At 43.8% G+C, this 26,088-nt stretch overlaps 1 protein-coding gene across 3 annotated transcripts in view; it reads left to right on the top strand.

The window, feature by feature from the left end:
- MARVELD2 (MARVEL domain containing 2) overlaps positions 1-24,578 on the top strand; it is a 35,489-nt gene extending 10,911 nt beyond the window's left edge. For 2 of the 3 annotated variants that reach the window (XM_053589335.1, XM_053589332.1), the window contains exons 3-7: positions 1,313-1,348; positions 13,980-14,128; positions 14,378-14,549; positions 18,745-18,795; positions 22,611-24,578. In XM_053589335.1, coding sequence (XP_053445310.1) covers positions 1,313-1,348; positions 13,980-14,128; positions 14,378-14,549; positions 18,745-18,795; positions 22,611-22,733 — 531 coding nt within the window. In that variant the 3' untranslated portion in view covers positions 22,734-24,578. The remainder of the gene's footprint in view (positions 1-1,312; positions 1,349-13,979; positions 14,129-14,377; positions 14,550-18,744; positions 18,796-22,610) is intronic. The other variant, XM_053589337.1, reaches the window with a different exon arrangement.
- Positions 24,579-26,088: the final 1,510 nt, after the last annotated feature.

The raw sequence follows: 26,088 nt of genomic DNA, 5'->3' as shown, positions 1-26,088 counted from the left end.
CCAGGGCTGGGTCTGAACCTGCCACCCTTGGTATATGGGGCCGCCACCCTACTCACTGAGCCACAGGCGCCACCCACCTGGCTATTTTTTGTTATTGTTGTTGTTGTCATTGTTGTTTAGTAGGTCCGGGCCAGGTTTCAACAGACCAGCCCCGGTGCATGTGGCCAGCACCCTAACCACTGAGCTACGGGCGCCAAGCCTTCCTCATAATTTTATGCTACTTTAAGAAGTTATTATATCTTGGGCGGCGCCTGTAGCTCAATGAGTAGGGCGCCGGCCCCATATGCTGAGGGTGGTGGGTTCAAACCCAGCCCCAGCCAAACTGCAACAACAACAAAAAAAATAGCCGGGCGTTGTGGCGGGCACCTGTAGTCCCAGCTGCTCGGGAGGCTGAGGCAAGAGAATCGCGTAAGCCCAAGAGTTAGAGGTTGCTGTGAGCCATGTGACGCCACGGCACTCTACCCGAGGGCGGTACAGTGAGACTCTGTCTCTATAAAAAAAAAAAAAAGAAGTTATTATATCTTAACATTTCAGAATTCTACATGAATATGGTTATAATTATGAACATAATACTTTTATTTCTTTTTTCTTCCTCAGCAAAAAACTTGTTTCTTAATGTTTGATTAGCTTGAGTCACTTCTAAAGAAGGAGATTGTGCTGTGTGTTGCTATAACTTCCTAAAGGTTAGAAGATGAAATGGTCCTATGGCTTTTTTCTATTAATTTTATACAGCAACTGTCCCAGTCCTTTAATCATGCAGGGTAATAGGTGCCAGGAATAAATAAAATTCTAGGTAATTCAAAGTACCTTACATCATACTCTGTGCCATTTCTAAATTTCCAGCTCCTCTCTATGCTCCTGATTGACAGGGAATTTGTTTTGTTTTGTTTTTTTGTAGAGACAGAGTTTCACTTTATGGCCCTCGGTAGAGTGCCATGGCATCACACAGCTCACAGCAACCTCCAACTCCTGGGCTTAAGCGATTCTCTTGCCTCAGCCTCCCGAGTAGCTGGGACTACAGGCGCCCGCCACAACACCCGGCTGTTTTTTGGTTGCAGTTCAGCCGGGGCCGGGTTTGAACCCATCACCCTCGGTATATGGGGCCGGCGCGACAGGGAATTTGTTAATATTCCCCTTCTGGTTCTCCACTGGCCCATCAAAACCTACACAAAAAAAGTAGAAAGAAACATCTGTCACGTAGAGGATCAACCTTTGTAGAAATGAAATTGAGCCGTGAATGCAAATGGATGAAAATATTTGCAAAGTAGCTTCATACACCTTTGAAAAGTTGTTTTAACTCTTTTTGTTCCAGATAAATGAGGCATCGTTGTCATCGAAAAGGAAAATGGTAAGAATCAAGTTTACTTCTCATTACACTTTAGCTCTAGATTTACTAAATACTTTTCTAATTATGTGCATAGTAGAATTACCCATGCATGAAAGTATAGCCATTACATTGAGTTCATATTAAGGTTTTCAGCTTTTTTTCTAATACTAAGAGGACCAATTCATCCTACCTAATCCGCCATGTAATTTTTTTATACTTTATTCAAATTAACATGAGGGTACAATATTTACTTACATAGTTCTCACTTCCAGGGTAAAAGTTCCATTTGTAGAAGAGCCCTCACCGGGGGCGTGTTATACACCCTCACGATGTGCACATTAGGTGGTTCCTCCTCATGGCCTCCCTCCTTCTGCCATTCATCGCCCCCTCCTGCTTCCCTCTATCCCCGAACTGGACTATAATAGTGTTTTATTGGTCTTAGCAACATGTAATTGTTTAAATATTGATTTCATATTAGTAAGGAGTACATTGGATATTTATTTCATGTAATTTTACTAGATCAAAGTTTCTGCAGACTTTCTTCATTTCTCTTTAAAGTTCTTCGCTGTTCTTCTCTGTCCTTCTCACCCTGCTTTCAGATGCCAGCTTTTTGTCACAGAATTCTTGTCGCACCGTGTGCCAGCTGTGTGGCAATAGGCAAGTGATCTAACATTTTCCATGTCTTCATTTTTTCCTCTGTAAAATTGTAATAATAATAATTCCTACCTCACGAGTTGCTGAGAGGATTCAGTGAGATGCTGTTATCATAATTATTTACGTACATGTCTATGTAGTAATTTAATGTTTTAATAATTATAATTTTATTCTCATTAAACATTTCTTTTTTAAAGATACTAGATATTATTTCTAAGTGAGAATCAAACTTTTGAAATTGTTTCTTTGGAAACTGAGTGTATTCACTTTGATCAAAATTCACAAAGGTCTATAATACAAACTCGCCTCACTTCTGTACCCCAGCTTCCCAGTTCCCCTTTCTGGAGGGAACCAGTGTTATCAGCATCTTGTGTTTTCTTTCATAAAAGTATGTATTGTGTCTCAGGGTGCCAAAAAATGTATACATATTTTAAGAATGGACAAAACTATACTAAAATTGTAATACTCAAAAAAATAAAAAAAAAAAAGAAAACAAAAACAACATTTGGGCGGCGCCTGTGGCTCAAAGGGGTAGAGCGCCGGTCTCATATGCCGAAGGTGGCGGGTTCAAACCCAGCCCCGGCCAAAAAAAATAAAAAAAAATAAAAAAAATAAAAAAAAGAAAACAAAATAAAATTGTAATACTCAATATATACCAATAACATGAATACACTCGGTCACACTGAGCACATCTTGTAATTACAGAAGTCAAATAGTGGCCATTCACGGTGGCTTGCACCTGTAATCCTAGCACTCTGGGAGGCAGATGGATTGCTGGAGCTCAGGAGTTCCAGACCATCCTGAGGAAGAAAGAGACCCAGTCTCTACTAAAAACAGAAAAACTAGAAGGTGTGGTGGGCACCTATAATCTCAGCTACTTGGGAGGCTGAGGCAAGAAAATTGCTTAAGTCCAGGAGTTTGATGTTGCTGAGTTATGATGGTACCACAGCACTCTACCCAGGGTGACAGAGTAAGACTCTGTCTCAAAAGAAAAAAAAAGTTAAGGCAGTGCTCATAGCTCAGTGGGTAGGGTGCTGGCCACATATACCAGGGCTGACAGGTTTGAATCCGGCCTGGGCCTGCTAAAACAACAATGACAACTGCAGCAAAAAAAATAGCTGGGCATTGTGGCAGGTGCCTATAGGCCCAGCTACTTGGGCGGCTAAGGCAAGAGAATCACTTAAGCCCAAGAGCCTGAGGTTGCTGTGAGCTGTGACATCACAGCACTCTACCGATGGGGACAGCTTGAGACTCTGTCTCAAAAAAAAAAAAAAAATAGTCAAATGTGACTTGAATATTGCAATTTTAGTATAGTTTATTTTCTTTAATTTTTTTCGTTTTGAGACAGAGTCTCACTTAGAGTGCCATGGCCTCAGCCCAGCTCACAGTAACTTCACACTGCTAGGCTCAAGGAGCCTGCCCTGCCTGAGACTACTGAATAGCTGAGACTACAAACACATGCCATGTGTGTTTGGCTAATTTTTTTCATTTTTTATAGACATAGGATCTCACTACATTGCTCCGGCTGGTGTCAAATTCCTGAGCTCAAGTGATTTTCCTGCCTTGGTTTCCCAGAGTGCTGGTATTACAGACATGAGCCACTGGGGCTGGGCCAGCTGATACTCTTGCTAACAAGTGGTATCAAAATCTGGTATCAGGGTTAGGCATAGCACTACCATTAGAAAGTGCATTTCAGGCTTGGCGTCTTGTAGCTGAAGCACCTGGGGCTCCAGCCACATACACCAGAGCTGGCGGATTCAAATCCAGCCTGGGCCTGCCAAACAACAAAGACAACTACAACCAAAAAATAGCCAGGCCTTGTGGCGGGCACCCATAGTCCCAGCTACTTGGGAGGCTGAGGCAAGAGAATCACTTGAGCCCAGGAGTTGGAGGTTGCTGTGAGCTATGATGCCACAGCTCTCTGCCCAGGGCAACAGCTTAAGGTTCTGTCTCAAAAAAAAAAAAAAGAAAGAAAGTGCATTTCAGATATCCTCCGTGGCAGAAGAGAAGAATCTAATTGCTTTGGGGGGTGAAAACTGAATACCTTGCAGCTGTTGATTGCTCAGCGCTAGGCTAGACGGTGCTGTCCCACTGGGCTGTAATGCAGCAATGATGTGACAATGGGGATTATTTTTGGCCAGAGCAGGTAGGTCCCTCAGAGATGGTGGGATTTACCAATGGGATTAAGTGCAGAATTGGGTCAACCTGAAAGGCCAGGGTAAATGTGAGGAAATTGTCCAATTAGTGACACTGACTATCCCATCCTTGTTTGGCAAGAATGTGCCTGAGGTGGACTCCACGGGTGGGGCAGGATTAGGAAGGCCTGCAAGAGGGTTCTAGCATACCTCTTTCTGGCAGCCCTAGAAGATTGGTGCCTAGAATGTTCAGAGTGTTTATAGGGTCTCAGGTTCTGCGAGGTCCTAGAATAATAGGAACTGCCTTAGCAGATGGGACTGCTTTGGATATTATATCAATCCAGTTAACTTCTCCTAGTCTTTCAAGATAAGAGGGCTAGGCTCGGCACCTGTGGCTCAAGTGGCTAAAGTGCCAGCCACATACACCTGAGCTGGCGGGTTCGAATCCAGCCCGGGCCTGCCAAACAACGACAGCTGCAGCCAAAAAATAGCCAGGCATTGTGGCAGGCACCTGTAGTCCCAGCTACTTGGGAGGCTGAAGCAGGAGAATGGCTTGAGTCCAGGAATTGGAGGTTGCTGTGAGCTGTGATGCTACAGCACTCTACCAGGGTGACAGCTTGAGGCTCTGTCTCAAAAAAAAAAAAGATAAGAGGGCTAAAACCAAACATTTCTTTTCCCAGATATGGATCACTGTGGATCAACATATTTAGGTATTTTCTAGAGGCAGACTTCTGTAAGAGGGAATCCCATGATTTAATCAGGGAATCTCTATTGGATTCACCGATAAGAATCCTGATAGAGACAGGGTGTGGTGGCTCACCCCTGTAATCTTGGCACTCTGGGAGGCCAACATAGGAGGATCAAGGTTTGCTTGAGCTAAAGAGTTTGAAGCCAGCCTGAGTGAGAGCAAGACACTCATCTCTACTAAAAATAGAAAAATTAGCCAGACATTGTCATAGGCACCTATAGTCCCAGCTTCCTGGGAGGCTGAGGCGGGAGAGTCACTTGAACTCAGGAGTTGAGGTTGCTGTGAGTGACGCTGATGGCTAGGCATTCTAGCCAGGGGCAACAGACTGAAATTGTATCAAAAAAGGTGTCTGATAGAAAATATCAGAGTCTCCAGCTTTTCTTTTCTTTCTTTCTTTTTTTTTTTTTTTTTTGAGACAGAGTCTCACTATGTCACTCTCAGTAGAGTGCTGTGGCATCACAGCTCACAGCAACCTCAAACTCTTGGGCTTAAGTGATTCTCTTGCCTCAGCCTCCCAAGTAGCTGGTACTACAGGCGCCCAACACAACGCCTGGCTATTTTTTTTTTTTTTGCAGTTGTCATTGTTGTTCAGCTGGCCCAGGCTGGGTTTGAACCCGGCAGACTTGGTGTATGTGGCTGGTGCCATAACCACTGTGCTAAGGGCAGCGAGCCAAGGTCTCCAGCTTTTCACTGGGTATAATCTGCCCTGGCTTCCTTCCTAGTTCTCAGCGGGGAGGAACCAGCAGACCAGCACAGGAAGAGCAATGCAGTGTGGGGGAAGAGGACTTGAGAATCAGACCAATCTAAATTTCAGTACTACTTACCCACCCTGTTGCTGGGGAAATGATTTCCAGCTCTGAACTTCAGTTTCCTGTCCCTTGTTTGGTCTATACATTAGGCTGTCTCTTCTTGTTTCATATTTTAATGAATACAATTTTTATTAATTAATATTAATTAATAAATAAAATCATTTTTAAAAGAAAGAATATCAGGGTGGCACCTGTGGCTCAAGGAGTATGGTACCGGCCCCATATACCAGCGGTGGTGTGTTCAAGCCCAGCCACAGCCAAAACTGCAAAAAAAAAACCAAATTCTCTCTCTGTCTCTCTCGGTCTTCATCTCTCCCCCCTTTTCCTCTCTCTCTCTTTTTTCCCCTCTCTGTCTTTCTTTCCTCACTCCTCCTTGGTGTTGTCCTGCAACATCCCCCCCTCACCAATAAAGACCTTTTGTACAAGCAAAAAAAAAAAAAAAAAAAAATATATATATATATATATATATATATAAAAGAAATAATATCACCTGAAGGTTCTGGCTCCTCCCTCCCTTTTACTTTCCTCTCCTTAACAAATTGGGGAATAAAATGGGTATCAATCCTAATTTCCAGGGTGAACATGAAACCAGAGGTTTCTTTCTCTGTAATCTACAATAAAGGAAAATGAAAAAAAAAAAAAGAAATAATACACAGACATAAAATAAGATCCCATAAAGACAACAACAAATTCTGATAAAACCCTAAGTGCTAAGTAGTTTTCTTTTTCAAGTTAGAAAAGCCAAATTCTCATCCAGCACCAAAGGTGATTGTCTGACTTTGGGGTTGGGACACACACTTGCATGTGCACCATTACATCACACTCAGAGGGAGGGAATCCAGAATTAGATGCACACTGAAATACACCTAGCTCTCACTATTTCTACCTTGACAGGATATTCATTTAGCCCATCTTTATTTTGAAAAGTTTAATAATTGTAGTCATAACATTACTTATCCTATTAGTTAATTACTTGCTTTTCTGTCACAGTAAACATTTCTGATATTTACTGACAAAACTTGTTTTTGCTAGAAGCAAAGAAAGGTCACATTAAATCTGGGACTTTGGGCCCTTTCCCTCCCCTTCCTTTATAATTGAGAGCACAGGTTTAAGATTGGCCTGTCTCAGGGCTAGAGACGTTCTTCCCATCAAAAACCTAACAAGGTTTTAGTTCTTTGTCTTATGTCTGGTTTTAGATTTCTTCCCAGCAGAGGTTTCTAAACTGATGATCAGGGAGGTTCATCCAAAAAATGTGAATGAAAGTGTTAAGGCAATAAAAATTTTTTAAAATGAGAGCAAATGAAGGCGGCGCCTGTGGCTCAAGGAGTAGGGCGCTGGTCCCATATGCCGGAGGTGGTGGGTTCAAACCCAGCCCCGGCCAAAAAAAAAAAGACAAAAATGAGAGCAAATGAAATAGTTCGGACATACTCTGGTTTTTTAAAACTTCCTTTTCAGGGCGGCCCTTGTGGCTCAAAGAGTAGAGCGCCAGCCCTATATGTCAGAGGTGGTGGGTTCAAACCCAGCCTTGGCCAAAACTAAAAAAAAAAAAAAAAAACTTCCTTTTCAGGGGTGGCACCTGTGGCTCAGTGGGTAGGGCACCGGCCCCATATACCAAGGGTGGTGGGTTTGAACCAGCCCCGGCCAAACTGCAACAAAAATAGCTGGGCATTGTGGCAGGCCCTGTAGTCCCAGCTACTCAGGAGGCTGAGGCAAGATAATTGCCTAAGCCCAAGAGCTGGAGGTTGCTGTGAGGTGTGATGCCACGGCACTCTAACAAGGACAACAAAGTAAGACTGTCTCTAAAAAGAAAAAAGAAAAAAACTTCCTTTTTAGGCTGGGCACAATAGCTCATACCTGCAATCCTAGTACTCTGGGAGGCCAAGGTGAGTTGCCTGAGCTCAGAAGTTGGAGATCAGCCTGAGCAAGAGCAAGACACACACATACCCACCATCTCTAATAAAAATAGAAAACCAGCTGTGTGTTGTGGTGAGCACCTGTTGTCCCAGCTATTCTCATCCTACCCAGTGGAGGCTGAGGCAAGAGGATTGCTTGGGCCCAAAAGTTAGAGATGGCTGTGAGCCGTGATGCTACGGCACTCTCACAGAGTGAGACCCTGTCTCTCACACACATACACAAATAATAATAATAATAATAGGGCGGCGCCTGTGGCTCAAGGAGTAGGGCGCCGGTCCCATATGCTGGAGGTGGCGGGTTCAAACCCAGCCCCGGCCAAAAAATAATAATAATAATAGTACAATACTGAGGGCAGTAAGAGGTTGATTTTAGACTATACTTTATTTAATTCATTTATTTATTATTTATTTTCGAGACAGAGTCTCACTTTATCACCCTTGGTAGAGTGCTGTGGCATCACAGCTCACAGCAACCTCCAACTCCTGGGCTTAGGCGATTCTCTTGCCTCAGCCTCCCGAGTAGCTGGGACTACAGGCGCCTGCCAGAACACCCAGCTATTTTTTTGTGGCAGTTTGGCCGGGGCCAGGCTCGAACCCGCCACCCTTGGCACATGGGGCTGGAGCCCTACCCACTGAGCCAGAGGCGTCACCCCAGAGGTTGATTTTAGAATTAGAATTAGGGAAGGGCAAGTAAGGAAAAGGAATAGGTCTTGCTTAAAAAAATTTTACCTGGAAAAAAAAATTTTTTTAAATTTTAAAAAAAAATTTTACCTGTTTTTTTTTAGACAGTGTTACTTTGTTACCTTCAGTAGAGTGCTGTGGTGTCATAGCTCACAGCAACCTCCAACTCTTGGGCTCAAGTGATCTTGTTGCCTCAGCCTAACCTCGTAGCTGGGACTACAAGTGCCCTCCACAACACTCAGTTATTTTTAGAGATGAGGTCTTGCTCTGGCTCAGGCTGGTCTCAAATTTCTGAACTCAAATAATCCACCCGCCTCGGTCTCTCAGAGTGCTAGAATTACAGGTATGAACCATTGCACCCTGGCCCCGGAAAAAAAATTAATTATGGCCTTTTTTGCCCAAAGTGACTACCTGGTATAATTCATGACTTTGACCAGGAAATCTGAGAGCGATGGCTGGTGCCGCGACTGAGATCTGGAGGATCAGCAAGCTCCGTAGCAGCTTCCTCCGCCACATGAGAAGTGGGTTGTTAAATATTCAGAAGCTAAAGAGAGAGGTCATGAAATAGAAGTCCATTTATTCAAGCCAAGAAAGTTCCTCCTAATGCTTAATGCCATTATTGATGTTTAAGATTAAATATATAGGAATTCATTAAGATGAAGAAATGGCATCTTAGCCAGCAGAGAAGACAGCAGGATAAATACTAACTTCAAAATGCGTTCCCAGCCAGCTGCAGTGCCTCACGCCTAAAACCAAGCACTTGGGGAGGCCAAGGCAGTAGAATCACTTGAGGATTTCCAGACCAGCTCACCAACATAGCAAGAACCTGTCTTTACAAAAAATTTTAAGAATTAGCTGGGCATGATGGCAGTGCACAGAGCAACATGCTATCTCTGAATGAACGAATGAGTTCCCTAAACTATCCTGGATTAATCTCATCTCCTCAGGGTATTTTTGTCCCTCACTTGCATTTTTCCTACTTCGGGACCCAAGCCAGGAAGCATGCTTTCTACATCTAGGTGGTCTGGTTTTCCTTCAGCCTAGACTAGAACCGTGGTTGGGGAGCTTTTCCTTTTCAGAACCTTCCCCTACAGCCTGTCAGCAGCCTCCATGTCTAATCCAATCTGAGGGGTGTGCGGTTGGGTGAGTTGAGAGCCTGTGGTTTTTAGAATGAGCTAATGTTAAGTTAAACTTCAAAGCCAGTCTCAGAGAAGGGAAATCAGGAAACAGAATTTTATAAGCTGCCCAGCAAGATAAAGAGCAAGGTTTTTAAATCTTGTTTCATCTTTTGTTTGCAATGAAGTAGGGGTCCTCCCAAGCCACTCTCCATGTAGTTCAGCAAGCATTTTTTGAAGGCTGAAGTGGTCAGAAGGGATGACAGTTACTGCTCCAAGAGGAATCATGTTCCCAATCACGATCTTACTTTCCCCCAGCACGGTGGCATTGCCTGCCTTCTCCATAACAAACTCATGTCTACTGTGCTTCTAGAACTTCGGGGAACTTTAGGATGTGAACAGTATACATACATGTAAGTAGCACTGAACCACATAATTCAGGTTTCTGGCTGGGTGCAGTGGCTCACGCCTATAATCCTAGCACTCTGGGAGGCCCAGGGGAGTGGATCTGCTGAGCTCAGGAGTTCAAAACCAGAACCAGCCTGAGCAAGAGTGAGACCTGTCTCTCTACTAAAAATAGAAAAACCAGCTGAGCATCGTGGCCAGCGCCTATAGTCCCAGCTACTTGGGAGTTTAAGGTTGCTATGAGCAATGATGCCAATGATGCCACTCTACCCAGGGCACAACATGAGGCTCTGTCTCAAGAAGCAAACAAATAAACCAATAGTTCAGGGTTCTAATCATGGCTTTTCCACTAAATAGCTATGTGACCTTGGAGAATTTACTTGATTTCTCTGAACCTTACTTCTTTATAAAATAGAAACCCATCTTCTGTCATCCACCAACCTCACCAACTGCCAGGCACTGTCCAGTGGAGATCTGAATAGTCTTTTCCCAGCCCCAAAGAGCATCAATCTCTGGCTACCAATTCTAGAGTGGATTCTGCTGGGTCTTCCCTTCTGTCTGCTATTTTAGCTCCTTTTTTTTTTTTTTTGAAACAGTTTTATCAGCCTAGAGTGCAGTGGTGTCACCATAACTTACTGCAACCTTAAACTCCTACAGCCCAAGTGATCCTCATGGCTCAGCCTCTTCAGTAGCTGGGGCCGTAGGCATGCAGCACTATGCCCAGAACATTTTTCTACCTTTAGTAAAGACAAAGTCTAGCTCTTGCTCAGGCTGGTCTCAAACTCACAAGCTCAATCAGTCCTCCCACCTCAACTATTACAGACGTGAGCCACCATGCTTGGCCCTGTTTTAGCTTTTTTTTTTTTTTTTTTTAATTTCTGATCAATATGAGAGTACATACAATTAGGCCACATTGCTTGCATTTGTAAGGCAAAGTTTAAAGTGCACCCATGTCTCTCACACAGGACGTATGCCAAACATTGTTCCCACTAAAAAGGAACCCACCACCTCCTCCTTCTTGGGTTCAGTTGAGTTTTTCTCTCACGTGAGCACGTTGCTGTGAATCTACAAGTTTCAAATTAGTACTGAGTACACGTGATACCTGTCTTTCCATTCCTGTGATACTTCCCTGAGGAGGGTGTTCTCCAGATCCATCCAAGTTGTAACCCTCTTTTAGCTCTTAAAGCCTGTTCTCTGATGATTTCTCTGGGTCTTTCGTGTCATCTGGTTTTTCTCTCTCTCTTTTTTTTTTTTAAACCTATAGATTTTATTTATTTATTTTTTGTTCTTGTTGCAGTTTGGCCAGGGCTGGGCTTGAACCCGCCACCCTCGGCATATGGGACCGGAGCCCTACTCACTGAGCCACAGGCGCCACCCTCTTTTTTTTTTTTTTTTTTTTGAGGCAGAGTCTCACTTTGTCACCCTCAGTACAGTGTCATGGCATCATAGCTCATGGCAACCTTAAACTCTTGGGCTTAAGCGATTCTCTTGCCTCAGCTTCCCAAGTAGCTGGGACTATAGGCACCCACCTGGCTATTTTTAGAGAAGGGGTCTCACTCTGGCTCAGGCTGGTCTGGAATTCAGGCAATCCACCTGCCTCGGCCTCCCACAGTACTGGGATTATAGTCTTGAGCACTGCACCTGGCATATATTTTTCTTTTTTTTTTTTGAGTAGAAGAAAAAGCTGTCACCTTGGGTAGAGTGCTGTGGCATCACAACTCACAGCAACCGCAAACTCTTGGGCTTAAGTGATTCTCTTGCCTCAGCTTTTTTTTTTTCTTTTTTTTTTTTTTTTTGTTAGATAGGGTCTTAGAGGCCAGGCAAGGTGGCTCACGACTGTAATCCCAGCACCCTGGGAGGCCAAGGCGGGTGAATTGAACTGAGCTAACAAATTCTGGCACAGCCTGAGCCAGAGCAAGACCCTGTCTCTAAAAATAGCTGGGCATTGTGGTGGGAGCCTGCAGTCCCAGCTACTCAAGAGGCTGAGGCAAGAGGATCGCTTGAGCCCAAGAGTTTGAGGTTGCTGTGAGCTATGACGCCATAGCACTCTCCCAAGGGCAACAAAGTGAGACACTGTCTCAAAAAAAAAAAAAAAAGGTAGGGTCTTGGGTCTTACTCTGTGGCCCAGAATGGAATACGGTGGTGCAAAGTTCACTGCAACCTTTAACTCCCAGACACACACAATCCTCCTGCCTCAGCATCCCAAGAAACTGGGACTACAGGTGTGCCCTACCACACCCAGCTAATTTTTAAATTTTTCGTAGAGATGGAATCTCACTGTGTTGCCCAGTCTTAAACTTCTAGGCTCATGAAATCCTTCTGCCTTGGTCTCCCAAAGTCCTGGGATTACAGGCATGAGCCCTTGAAGCAGCCTGTTTCCCACTTTTGAACACATTTTTTTTTTACTAAAAAGGCCTCTCTGAGCTCTGTAGTTTAGGAACCAGGGTGACTGAAACCAGCATCTACATCCAGGATTCTCATAACCCTTTTCAGGAAATCACAGGTTAGGATCATTTGGGCCAGTTAAAGATATCTACTGCCTTTCCTCTGTGGTCCCATCAACATCCTCCTTGCATTTAAAAATATTAATAATTGGCTCGGCGCCTATAGCTCAAGTGGCTAAGGGACCAGCCACATACACCAGAGCTGGCGAGTTCGAATCCAGCCTGGGCCTGCCAAACAACAATGACAACTACAACCAAAAAATAGCCAGCTGTTGTGGCAGGCGCCTATAGTCCCTTGGGAGGTACTTGGGAGGCTGAGGCAAGAGAATCGTTTAAGCCCAGGAATTGGAGGTTGCTGTGAGCTATCATGCTATGGCACTCTACTCAGTGTGACAGCTTGAGGCTCTGTCTCAAAAAAAAAAAAAATTGACAATCAGGAAGGATTTCTTTCCTCAAATGAATTTGCTTGCTTCCCCTTTCAGATAATGAAAACAATATAGCTTGTTTCCCTTTCTGACCTGCTACAGTGGCAACTTACAACTGATTCAACTTTCCAATATCATTTTTTTCTTCTTTTGACAGAGTCTCACTCTGTTGCCCTTGGTAGAGAGCTGTGGCGTCACAGCTTACAGCAACCTCCAACTCTTGGGCTCAAGTGATTCTCTTGCCTCAGCCTCCCAAGTAGCTGGGACTATAGGCACCCTCCACAATGCCCACTATTTTTTTTCTTCTGCTATTTTTTTTGGTTGTAGTTGTCGTTGTTTGGCCGGCCCAGGCTGGATTTAAACTCACCAACTCTGGTATATGTGGCTGGTGCCCTAGCTGCTGAGCTACAGGTGTCGAGCCCATTTTTTTTCTCTTTCCATTTAAGTAGATTTGTTCTTTTTTGTCTCTGAATTTCTTATTTTGAATTACAGGGTTTTTTTTTTTTTATAGTTAATGGTGTGTAAATTTTAACTAAGTAAATACCCCATATTCGGCATTGCATCGTTCACCTTTGACACATAAATACTCAAGGTTGAAGTGTATTTTACCTGTTATAAACTCCCATGTCTCAAATGTGGTTCCGTTTAGCTATTAAAAAAACACTCAGGGGCGGCGCCTGTGGCTCAGTCAGTAGGGCACTGGCCCCATATACCGAGGGTGGAGGGTTCAAACCTGGCCCTGGCCAAACTACAACAAAAAAATAGCTGGGTGTTGTGGCAGGTGCCTGTAGTCCCAGCTACTCGCCTAAGCCCAAGAGTTGGAGGTTGCTGTGAGCTGTGATGCCACTGCACTCTACCAAGGGTGACAAAGTGAGACTCTGTCTCTTAAAAAAAAAAAAAAAAATCAGGCAGCACCCACATACACTGGGGCTGACAGGTTTGAACCTGCCCTGGGCCAGCTAAAAAACAACGACAGCAGGAACACAAAAAATAGCCAAGTGTTGTGGCAGGTACCTGTAGTCCCAGCTATTTGGGAGGCTGAGGCAAGGAAATCACTTAAGCCCAAGAGTTGAGGATGCTGTGAGCTGTGATGCCATGGCACTCTGCTGAGGGCGCCATAGTGAGACTCTGTCTCAAAATTAATAAATAAATAAAACATTCAGAGCAACATTGTGACTATAAAACATGTAATTCTGAAGTAAAATGTTATTTACTATTTCCCCTTTTCTTCCTCCTGTCTCCCCATTTTCTTCTAAGCGTAAATTCAGGGGTATTTTTCCTACCTCTATTTTTAAATAAATCCTCTTTTCTCCCTAACTTCAGTGTGAAATGGCCACCAATGGTGTCAGACAAAGGGACTCAGAAGTTAATTTCAAAGAATTGAGAACAACAAAAATGAAACCTGAACTACTGAGTGGACACATCCCCCCAGGCCACATTCCAAAACCTATCGTGATGCCTGACTATGTGGCGTGAGTATCGGTCAGAATGCTTCCTCAAGGTAGAAGTTGAGAGGTCCTGTCAGTCCTTTCTTTTTTCCTGTTGGTCCCCAAGTTAATCCTCTGTGCTTCAAATCATGACGTGAACAGTTGTTTGTTATCCGAGAAGTAACATATTGAATCGAAGGTACAATGTGGTTAGTGAGGAACAAGCTAAGCTGATTTACTATTTAGCTTGTTTTGGTGAAAAAATTAAAACCTCGGTTTCTGTTATTCCTTTAGAAAATACCCTGTGATTCAGACAAACGATGAGCGAGAACGCTATAAAGCAGTGTTCCAAGACCAGTTTGCAGAGTACAAAGAGCTGTCTGCAGAAGTTCAGGCTGTCCTAAGGAAGTTTGATGACCTGGATGCAGTGATGAGCAGATTGCCACGTCATTCAGAAAACCGACAGGTCAGTGTCTGCCACAGCCTAGGAGGAGCGCTGAAATTTAGAGGAGGGACAAAATCTCACTTTGTTTAAAATTCATAACTATTGACATCAGCTGTCTGTGTCTAGGAATGCATTTGAGATCTTCAGAGTACTCATCACAATTAAGATTCAAGTCATATAACTTAATATCTTGTGTCTTCAGTTATCAAACCATATTTATTTTCTTATTTAAGTAAAACATAACTTTGCCTAAGATACATACTAGGTCAGTCAGAGTACCAGGAGATAGACGGCACACTCAGGATAATTCGAGGAGGTTTTACTCACACAGAGGGAAGGCTGGATGAAAGGGACAGTGGCAGTGGCACTGGGGACAGTGCCTTCCCTTGCCCAGCCAGAGCCAAGCAGTTAGCACTCCAGGCTCACAGGGCAGAGAGCACGGTGGATAAGGTGGAGAGCAGATAGGAAGCTGCGGATTAATAGAAGAAAACCAGGAGTGGAGATGGTAGTCACATGGGACTTAAGCTCTTTCTGCAGTTATTTTTTTCCCCCACATTTTCTTTTAATCTCTGAAATAGGGATACCTTATAACCAGTGGCTGTTTAATTTTTTTTTTTTTTTGAGACAGAGTCTCACTTTGTCACCCTTCGTAGAGTACTGTGGCTTTATAGCTCACAGCAACCTCAAATTCCTGGGTTTAAGCAATTCTCTTGCCTCAGCCTCCCAAGTAGCTGGGACTACAGGGACCTGCCACAACACCTGGCTGTATTTTTTTTAGAGATGGGGTCTCACTCTTGATCAGGCTGGTCTCCAACCTGTAAGCTCAAGCAATCCACCTGCCTCAGCCTTCCAGAGTGCTAGGATTACAGGCGTGAGCCACCTCACCTGGCCTTATGCAAATGTCTTTATGATAAAATGATTTCGTTTCTTCTGGGTAGACAGGCCTAATAATGGGATTGCAGAATCAAATGGGAGGTCTAATTTGAGTTCTTTGAAGATTCTCCATACTTCTTTCCTGTCATTTTTCTATTTTTAGTAGACACGGGTTTTGCTCGGGGGGCTGGTCTCGAACTCCTGAGCTCAAGCAGTCCACCTGCTTTGACCTCCCAGAGTGGTGGGATTACAGGCATGAGCCACTGTACCGGCTTGACCACAGATTTTTAAATTTACATTAAATCACTTAAAATTATGAGCTTTCTGAGTCAAATATGGACCTTAGTGACATTTTCCTAATCCTGGAGCTATGGAATGATGTTGGCTAAGAGAAGCCAGAACAGGGAGGCAGAAGAAATCCAGCAAATACTGAAGGTTGAGCGTCAGATAGTACTGTGTGGAAAACAAGGAAGATCTAAGGTCCAAGAGGGGTGCAGGCCTCAGAGGAACGGAGGGAGGAACAAGCAGCCCCATTGCATCTGGATCAGCACAGATTGGGAAGAGAAGACTCCTTGAGAGAAATGATGCTGAAAACCCTGATTGTGACGCGTGGTCTTTGAGCTGCAGCCCAGAGGTTTGTGTGTTCTGTGTGAGTGGGCAGGGGCCACCGCATTTAGGTCTGCAGGAGAGAGTCCTGATTACAGTATGGGCTGAGAGACTGAGGTTTCTCCAGATGTTTTCACACAGGATCAACAACAGTTATTACCTCTAATTTTTAACATGACGTAGCAAGTAAGTAATCAAAATGTCAGGCTCCTAGTTATTATTGGTGTCTCCTGCAATCCCTATCTAAAGTAGAACTATTAACTCCTCATCAGCGGCAGGCTGAGCTTTGCCCTGGGCAGGCATTTTCCCCAGGCCCCCAGGGAAGCATTTAGGCATTTCAAAGCCCCTTGGGCCTGTTTGGAGGCATAGGTTCTCTCACAAACCTTCTCATATACCCTAGAAAAATAATACGGCCTCATGACTTTTCTGACCCCATAAAATAGGAATATTGCCTCAAATGATCCCTCTGGCCCTCATGCCCCATAAATTCAGTTTCTAGAACAAACTCTCAGATGGAATTTAAAGCTCTTTTCTCTGCCTTTGTCTCCAGCATAGACCCCGCAGCCCCAGAAGCTAGTTTAGTCCTGGTCGAGGTTCTGTAATTATGGATTACTACTGACTCACCAAGACCGGGTTCGTCTTCCCTACTGGCAAGCAGTCAAAACACAAACTATGCTCATAATCTTAGTATGTTAGAGATACTGAAGAATTAAAATGTATTGGGTAAAGATGTTGGTAAATAATAGAAAATGTTCTTAGGGGAAGGTTTTAGAACTATAAATGATTGCATTTTTTTAAATTTATTGTTTTTTTAGATATATCTATGATTATTTTATTTTTTGAGACAGTCTCACTTGGTCACCCTTGGTAGAGTGCCATGGCATCTTACGTTACAGCAATCTCAAACTCTTGGGTTCAAGTGATTCTCTTGCCTCAGCCTCCCAGGTAGCTGGGACTACAGATGCCCGCCACAGCACCTGGCTATTTTTTTAGAGATGAGGGTCTTATTCTTGCTCAGGTTGGTCCCGAACTCATGAGCTCAGGCAATCCACCCACCTCAGCCTCTCAAGTGCTGGGATTACAGGCGTGAGCCACTGCACCTGGCTTGCATTTTATTTTTAATTTTTAATTTCTTTATTTTTATATTTTTTTTGCAGTTTATGGCCGGGGCTGGGTTTGAACCCGCCACCTCTGGCATATAGGGCCAGCGCCTTACTCCTTTGAGCCACAGGCACTGCCCCTGCATTTTATTTTTTATTTATTAGGTTTGCAGTGTCCAGCAGTCTCTAGGCATAGGTTTACAATATAAATGAGGGCATTGCTTTCGTAATCTGTTCTATAGATTGTTCAACTCTATAGAAAGTTCATATTTATTGGGCGGTGCCTGTGGCTCCAGGAGTAGGGCGCTGGCCCCATGCACTGGAGGTGGCAGGTTCAAACCCGGCCCCAGCCAAAAACTGCAAAAAAATAAAGTTCATATTTATTATAAAACTTAGAATAAGGAAGAGGGAACCTTATATTAGCTGTTTTCAAAAGCTGAATAGTCTCGTCTTAGCACTAGTTGCTCCAGTAGTTAGGGCGCTGGCCACATACACTGGGGCTAGCAGATTCGAACCTGCCCATGGTCTGCCAAACAACAATGGCAACTACAACAAAAAAATAGCCAGGCATTGTGGCGGGCTGCTGTAGTCCCAGCTACTTGGGAGGCTGAGGCAAGAGAATCCCTTAAGCCCAAGAGTCTGAGGTTGCTGTGAGCTGTGATGCTACAGCACTCTACCAAGGGTGACATAGTGAGACTCTGTCTCAAAAAAAAAAAAAGTTGAATAGTCTCAACCACTTAATCTCAACACCTAAAATAACTTGAAAAAGAATGTTCTAAAGGGATGAGAATGATAATAACAATAGCTAATGTTGTGCTGTAAGTGCTAAGCACTTCATAAGTGAAACTTCTCATAATGCTTTGAGGTCATTATGGTTAGTACTTCCATTTTACCAAAAAGGAACAACACTTTAAGGTGGTTATAGTTATTATTTCATTTTACCAGCAAGAAAATTGAGCCTTAGGAAGGAAAAATAGCTTTCCTAGGATCACATGGCTGGCAGGCCATGACACTGGGACTCAGGTCTGAAGTCTTACAGGTGGGCACCTTTCTCTTTGTTCACTTCTGCATCCCAGTGCCTGGCAGATTGTTAGCCTTCAAATATTTGTCTAGTGAACTGAATTTTTTTGTGTGAATATTTTTATTATTGTCATAGACAAAAATTGTTTTTGTACCAATTCCTAGTGTTTTTTTTTTTTTTTTTTTGTAGAGACAGAGTCTCACTTTATGCCCCTTGGTAGAGTGCCATGGCCTCACACAGCTCACAGCAACCTCCAGCTCCTGGGCTTAAGCTATTCTCTTGCCTCAGCCTCCCGAGTAGCTGGGACTACAGGCGCCCGCCACAGCACCCGGCTATTTTTTTGTTGCAGTTTGGCCGGGGCTGGGTTTGAACCCGCCACCCTCGGCATATGGGGCCGGCGCCCTACTCACTGAGCCACAGGCGCCGCCCAATTCCTAGTGTTTTTTGAGACACGATTTGAGTAAATGCAAATATTTCTTTTATTTTTATTTTTATTTTTTATTTATTGTTAAATCATAGCTGTGTACATTAGTGCAATCAAGGGGTACAATGTGCTGGTTTCATATACGATCTGAAGCAAATATTTCAACTCAAGTATACAAAATATTATTTTTAGGAACATGAGAGAATTTCAAGAATCCATGAAGAATTTAAGAAAAAAAAGAACGTAAGTAAAACAATTTTCTTTTTCGAAGTATGTTCTTATCCAGTACTTGTGTCATAATTGACAGACTTTAGATTCTCTTAGCTAAAGGGTTTGTTTTTTTTTTGAGACAGAGCCTCAAGCTATTGCCCTGGGTAGAATGCCGTGGCATCAAAGCTCACAGCAACCTCCAACTCCTGGGCTCAAGCAATTCTCCTGCCTCTGCCTCCCAAGTAGCTGGGACTACAGGTGCCCGCCACAACGCCCCGCTATTTTTTTTTTTTTTTTTTTTTGTAGAGACAGAGTCTCACTGTACCGCCCTCGGGTAGAGTGCCGTGGCGTCACACGGCTCACAGCAACCTCTATCTCTTGGGCTTATGCGATTCTCTTGCCTCAGCCTCCCGAGCAGCTGGGACTACAGGCGCCCGCCACAACGCCCGGCTATTTTTTGGTTGCAGTTTGGCCGGGGCCGGGTTTGAACCCGCCACCCTCAGCATATGGGGCTGGCGCCCTGCTCACTGAGCCACAGGCGCCGCCCACGCCCCGCTATTTTTTGCTTGCAGCCATCACTGTTGTTTGGCGGGCTTGGGCTGGATTTGAACCCACCAGCTCAGGTGTATGTGGCTGGTGCCTTAGCTGCTTGAGCCACAGGCGCTGAGCCGAGCTAAAGGGTTTTTTGCGTTTTGGGTTTCTTTGTATTTCATAAGATGCTACTTTTTTTTTTTTTTTTTTTTTTGAGATAGAGTCTCAGTCTATGCCCTGGGTAGAGTGCTATGGCATCTTAGCTCACAGCAACTTCAAACTTTTGGGCTCAAGTGATCCTCTTGTTTCAGCCTCCCAAGTAGCTGAGACTACAGGTACTGGCCACAAGGCCCGGCTAATTTTTCTATCTGTAGAGATGGAGTCTAACTTTGCTCAGCCTGGTCTTAAACTCCTGAGCTCAGGCATTCTACCTGCCTCAGCCTCCCAGAGTGCTGGGATAACAGGCACAGTGACTTGCACCTGTAATCCTAGCACTTTGGGAGGTTGAAGTGCATGCCTAACCTCTTTTTTTTTTTTTTTTAGAGACAGAGTCTTACTTTATTGCCCTCTGTAGAATGCTGTGGTGTCACAGCTCACAGCAACCTCCAACTCCTGGGCTTAGGCGATTCTCTTCCCTCAGCCTCCCAAGTAGCTGGGACTATAGGTGCCCGACAAAATGCCTAGCTACATGCCTAGCCTCTGAAAAAGATATTACTTTTAAGGGAAAATGAATGCTTTCTGATGCTATTTCTTATCATCTCTTCCTAAAATATTCTGCTGTCCTGATTTAGTAACCTAGAAAAATGAGTATTGATCTGGAACTTGTCACCCACATTTCCTCCAAAAAGATGAATTTATTTTATACCTTTCTAACACTATTCTTAACTTAATCTCACAATAAAGCCAGGCATGGTGGTGGTACTTGGGAAACTAAGATGGGAAGAGCCCAGGAATTTGAGACTAGGCTGAGCAACATAGTGATTCCTTCATCTATAAAAAATAAAATCAGTAGGTGCTGGAGAGACCTTTTATTAATCTTTTCTATACTTATTATTTCCTTTTTCTTTTTCCTTTTTTTTTTTCCTGCAGTTTTTAGCCAGGGCTGGGTTTGGATCCACCACCTCCAGTATATGGGGCTGGTGCCCTACTCCTTGAGCCACGGGCACTACCCTTTTCTTTTTCTTTTTTTTTTTTTAAAGGTAGAGTCTCATTCTGTCATTTAGGATGGGGTGTAGTGATACGATTATAGTTCACTATAATCTCAAATTCCAGGGCTCAACCAATCCTCCTGGCTCAGCTTACCAACTAACAATGACTACAGGTACACATCGCCATGCCTGCCTAATTATTTTTAAAATTTTTTGTAGTGATAGGGTCTTGCTATGTTGCCCAGGCTGGTCTCAAACTCCTGGCCTCAAGTGATCCTCGCACTTCAACCTCCCAAAGTGCTAGGATTACAGGTGCAAGTCACTGTGCCTGGCCATTATGACTTTTTTTTTTTTTTGGTAGAGACAGAGTCTCATTGTACCACCCTCGGGTAGAGTGCCATGGCGTCACACGGCTCACAGCAACCTCTAACTCTTGGGCTTACGCAATTCTCTTGCCTCCGCCTCCCGAGCAGCTGGGACTACAGGCGCCCGCCACTTCGCCCGGCTATTTTTTTTTTTTACTGTTGCAGTTTGGCCGGGGCTGGGTTTGAACCCGCCACCCTCGGCATATGGGGTCAGCGCCCTAGTCACTGAGCCACAGGCGCTGCCCGACTTTCTTTTTTTTTTTTATGAGACAAAGTCTCACTGTGTCATCCTTGGTAGAGTGCCATGGCGTCACAGCAACCTCATACTCTTGGGCTTAGGTGATTCTCTTGCCTCAGCCTCCCAAGTAGCTGGGACTACAGTTGCTGCAGCAATACCTGGCTATGTTTTTTTATTGTTATTGTTGCAGTTGTCATTGTTGTTTTAGCTGGCTCGGCCGGGTTCAAACCTCCAGCCTCAATGCATGTGGTCGGCATCTCATCCACTGAGCTATGGGCGCTGCCCCCATTATTACTTTTTTTGTGTGTGTGTGTGGTTTTTGGCCGGGGCTAGGTTTGAACCCGCCACCTCCGGCATATGGGACCGGCACCCTACTCCTTGAGCCACAGACGCCGCCCTACTTTTTTTTTTTTTAAGAGACAGAGTCTCACTTTATCGCCCTCAGTAGAGTGCTGTGGCATCATAGCTCACAACAACCTCCAACTGCTGGGCTTTTAAACTATTCTCTTGCCTCAGCCTCCTGAGTAGCTCAGACTACAGGCGCCCGCCACAATGCCTGGCTATTTTTTGGTTGCAGTTTGGCCGGGGCTGGGTTCAAACCTGCCACCCTCGGTATATGGGGCAGGCGCCCTACCCACTGAGCCACAGACACCGCCCATTATTTCTTTTTTGTACTTTAAATGTTAAAGGTGCTTCAGTTGTTTCTACTTCTTACTCAATTTTGCTGTGAACCTAAAACCGCTCTGAAAAATTAAGTTCACTAAAAAATGTAGAGGCCTGGCACAGTGGCTCATACGTATAATCCTAGCACTCTAGGAGGCCAAGGCAAGTGGATTGCTTGAGTTCCAGTATTCGAGACTAGCCTGAAGAAGAGTGAGACCCCGTCTCTACTGAAATTAAAAAAAAAAAAAAAAACAGGAAAAACTAGCCAGGCATAGTGGCAGGCATTTGTATTCTCAGCTATACAAGAGGCTGAGGCAAGAGGATTACTTGAGCCCAAGAGACTGAGTGGCTGTGAGCTATGATGACACATGCTATGGTACTCGATCCAGGGCAACAGAGTGTCTGAGACTGTCTCTAAATAAATAGGCTTGGTGCCTGTGGCTCAGGCTGCTGGGGCACCAGCCACGTGCACCTGAGCTGGGGGGTTCGAGTCCAGCCCGGCCAGCCAAAACGGCAATGGTGTCTGCAACCAAAAAAAAAAAAAAAAAAAAAAAATGGCCGGGCATTGTGGCAGGTACCTATGGTCCCAGCTACTTGGGAGGCAGAGGCAGGAGAGTCGTTTAAGCCCAGGAGTTGGATGTTGCTGTGAGCTGTGATGCCACGGTGCTCTACCCAGGGTGATGGTTTGAGGCTCTGTCTCAAAAAACAAAATAAAAAATTAAATAAATAAATAAAATTTTAAAAATATAGAGAGCTTAACTATTATTCCGGACTAGAGAGATTTTTCAGATCTGCTATAAATAATTATGCAATGTATGGTCATTTTCTGAGTGACAGTATCTGTTTCTGTGTTCTTATCTATAAAAGCCAGAAACTGACATAATAGTTATGTTTCTTTTACAGGATCCTACATTTCTGGAAAAAAAAGAACGCTGTGACTATCTGAAGAATAAACTTTCTCACATAAAGCAAAGAATTCAAGAATATGATAAAGTAATGAATTGGGATATACAAGGTTATTCTTAAACCTTATTTGAAACCATGTTTTATGAATTTCCTATTTACTTACTGCATTTTTATGCTAGTCCCTATGGTAGAAGAGCAAATGCTTCTAGTTATTTTAACCAGGATGCATTGTTAAAAAATATGATTTCACTCAAACATTTCAAAACAAATTCACATTTACTAAGAACATTTTACCAAGAATAGAAGAAATACTTTGTATACAATTTCATATTTAACTATCTCGTTCAAATGTGCTGTCATTTTAGAGATCATCTCCTTGCAGGGGGATGAGCAAACAGACTATCAATTCTGGTGCTGCTTCCCCCTCCACCCTTTGTGTGTGGGGGGAGGGGGGGGAGGACAGAGTGTCACTCTGTTGCCCAGGCTAGAGTACCATGCAATCATTATAACTTACAGTAACTCAAGAGATCCTCCTGCCTCAGCCTCCCAAGTAGCTGAGAATACAGGTGCCTGACATACCTGGATAATTTTTCTATTTTTAGTAGAGATGGGATCTTGCTCTTGCTCAGGCTAATTTCGAACTCCTGAGCTCAGGCAGTCCACCCACCTTGGTCTCCCAGGGTGCTAGAATTACAAGCATGAACCACCGTACCCAGCCTTGCTTTTTCCATTTTTACTCAGGCAGGTTCCTAGGACTTTTCTAGAACAAATTTTTCTTCCTAAGAGAAATTCCTAAGGGGTTTTTAAAGGATTATTTCTAAGGGAAAATTGGTGACACCTTTGCAAAGGTGTCATTTCTTCCCTTGAAAAAAGGCATTGAAGCCCATGTATATTTTTTTTAGTACAGACTTGCTCTGATATGAAGCCCACATTAACATTTTCAAGCTCTGGGGTCTTGGGCAAGTTGCTCAATCTCTCTGTGCCTGTTTCCCCTCTGTAAAATGGGGCTAATAATAAGACCTACCTCATAAGGTTGTTATGAGGATTAAATGAGTTAATATTTTTGTAAAGCACCAGAACAGGACCTGGTGCTCTTTTATTTTTGTTAGTATGAACAAAAGACTTCCTAAAAAAAATCATCATTGGATTTTATTCAGCAGCATCTATCTTGTAGATCATTTCCCAGGTGTAGGATTACAGTTTCTGCCTATGATAGTCGCCATTCAAACAACATTCAGAGAGTTTTTTGAAGAATAAGCCAGAAAGAAAAGCATTTGGAAAAGCTGAAGCGGGGCGGCGCCTGTGGCTACGCCGTAGGGCACCGGCTCCATATGCTGGAGGTGGCGGTTCAAACCCAGCCCCAGCCAAAAACTGCAAAAAAAAAAAGAAAAGCTGATGCTTGGAAAGTGTTGGTCACTGAATGAACTTCCTAGTTTTTCTGTGTCGATGAAAACTTTATTAGTGCATATTGGTAATATTTGAATTCCATGGTTCTCAGACTGTACATAGTAGGACTGCACTGTGTCTGAAGAGGTGGGGTCTACAGAAGTGTGAGACCCTTTATAGGAGCCTCTCTCAATTGGAACAACTTTACTTCCTGTTTTATATACTGGGCCCTATGTTAACTTTTCACTTAAGAAGAGCACCAATGCTTTTTAAAAAAAGTAAAATATTACCATTGGGTAGACTGTAAAGAATTGGATTGATGTTGACATGAAGTGTTAAGGGAATTTAACTTTGTGAAACTTCGTTTTACTACAATTGTAAATACTAATTTATGCAAACCAGTGCTGTGACCCTGATTTTTTTTAATTTTTAAGTCAATTCCCAGTTGTATTAAAATTTCAACTGCCTGTTGTTTTCCGCATGTCCTTTATTGTTTGCTTTCTTCACATTCCTGTGTTCACTGGGCATGTTCTTAAAAATATTCTCACTTATCAGAAAATAAACTGGAAAGTTATTGAAAACCCGTAGGTCATGATGTTCGGGTGACTCACTGTTTCCCTTCCCCCATTATTTGCAAGGGTTCAAAGTCAAGGCCAGTTGGTTTCCCAGGACTACCATAACACAATACTGCAAATTGAGTGGCATAAAACAACAGAAATTTCTTATCTCACAGATCTGCAGGCTGAAATCAAGGTATGAGCAGGACTATACACCCTCTAAAACCTGTAGGGGAACCCTTCCTTACCTCTTTAGCTCCTGCTTGTTTGTTGGTAATCTTATATTCCTGGCCTTACAGATTCATCTCTCCTATCCTCCATCTGTACATGACCTTCTCCCTGTGTTTCTTTTTTGTTTGTTTTTTTTTGAGACAGAGTCTCACTATGTTGCCCTTGGTAGAGTGCTGTGGCATCACTGCCCACAGCAACCTCAGACTCTTGGGCTTAAGTGATTCTCTTGCCTCAGCCTCCCAAATAGTTGGGACTACAGGCGCCCACTACAATGTCCAGCTTTGTTGCCCTCAGTAGAGTACTATGGCATCATAGCTCACAGCAACCTCAAACTCTTAGGCTCAAGTGATTCTCTTGCCTCATCCTCCCAAGTAGCTGGGACTACAAGCACGTACCACAACACTGGGCTATTTTGTTTTTTAGAGGCAAAGTCTCGCTTTTGCTCAGACTTATCTCAAACCTGTAAGCTCAGGCAGTCCACCCACCTCGGCCTCCCAGAGTGCTAGGATTATAAGTATGAGCCACCATGCCCTGCCCCTCTTTTCTCTTTTTGAGACAAGTTTTCCCTCTGTTGCCCAGGCTAGCCTGAAATGATATCATCATAGCTCATAGCACCCTCAAACTCATGTGTTCAAGTGATCCTGCCTCAGCCTCCCAAAGTGCTGGGGTTACAGGTGTGAGCCACCATGCCAAACCTTCAACATTTCTTTTTTTTTTTTTTTCCTTGAGACAGATTCTCACTTTGTCACCCTTGGTAGAGTGCTGTGGCATCTTAGCTCACAGCAACCTTGGGTTTAAAAACTTCTCTTGCCTCAACCTCCCAAGTCACTGGGAATACAAGTATCCACCACAACGCCCAGCTATTTTTTAGAGATGGGGTTTCACTGTTGCCCAGGCTTGTCTTGAACTCCTAAGCTCGGGCAATCTACCCACCTCAGCCTCCCAGAGTGCTAGGATTGCAGGTGTGAGCCACCATGCCCAGCCTTCAACATGTCTTTTTGAGGGGATGCAGGTCAACCTGTAACAGCCAACTTTGACAAGTTGTGAGATTCAGAAGTAAAAATACTTCCCTACACGTTTTCTTCTGTCTCACTTTAACATTTATTTATTTATTTTTTAATGTTTTTGTTTTTTTTTTTTTTTTGGTAGAGACAGAGTCTCACTTTATGGCCCTCAGTAGAGTGCCGTGGCATCACACAGCTCACAGCAACCTCCAGCTCCTGGGCTTAAGCGATTCTCTTGCCTCAGCCTCCCGAGTAGCTGGGACTACAGGCGCCCGCCACAGCACCCAGCTATTTTTT

Source organism: Nycticebus coucang, chromosome 1 (genome assembly GCF_027406575.1).
Source record: "Nycticebus coucang isolate mNycCou1 chromosome 1, mNycCou1.pri, whole genome shotgun sequence".
In the NCBI taxonomy this organism is placed as follows: Eukaryota; Metazoa; Chordata; class Mammalia; order Primates; family Lorisidae; genus Nycticebus; species Nycticebus coucang.
This window is presented reverse-complemented; position numbering and strand designations above follow the sequence as displayed.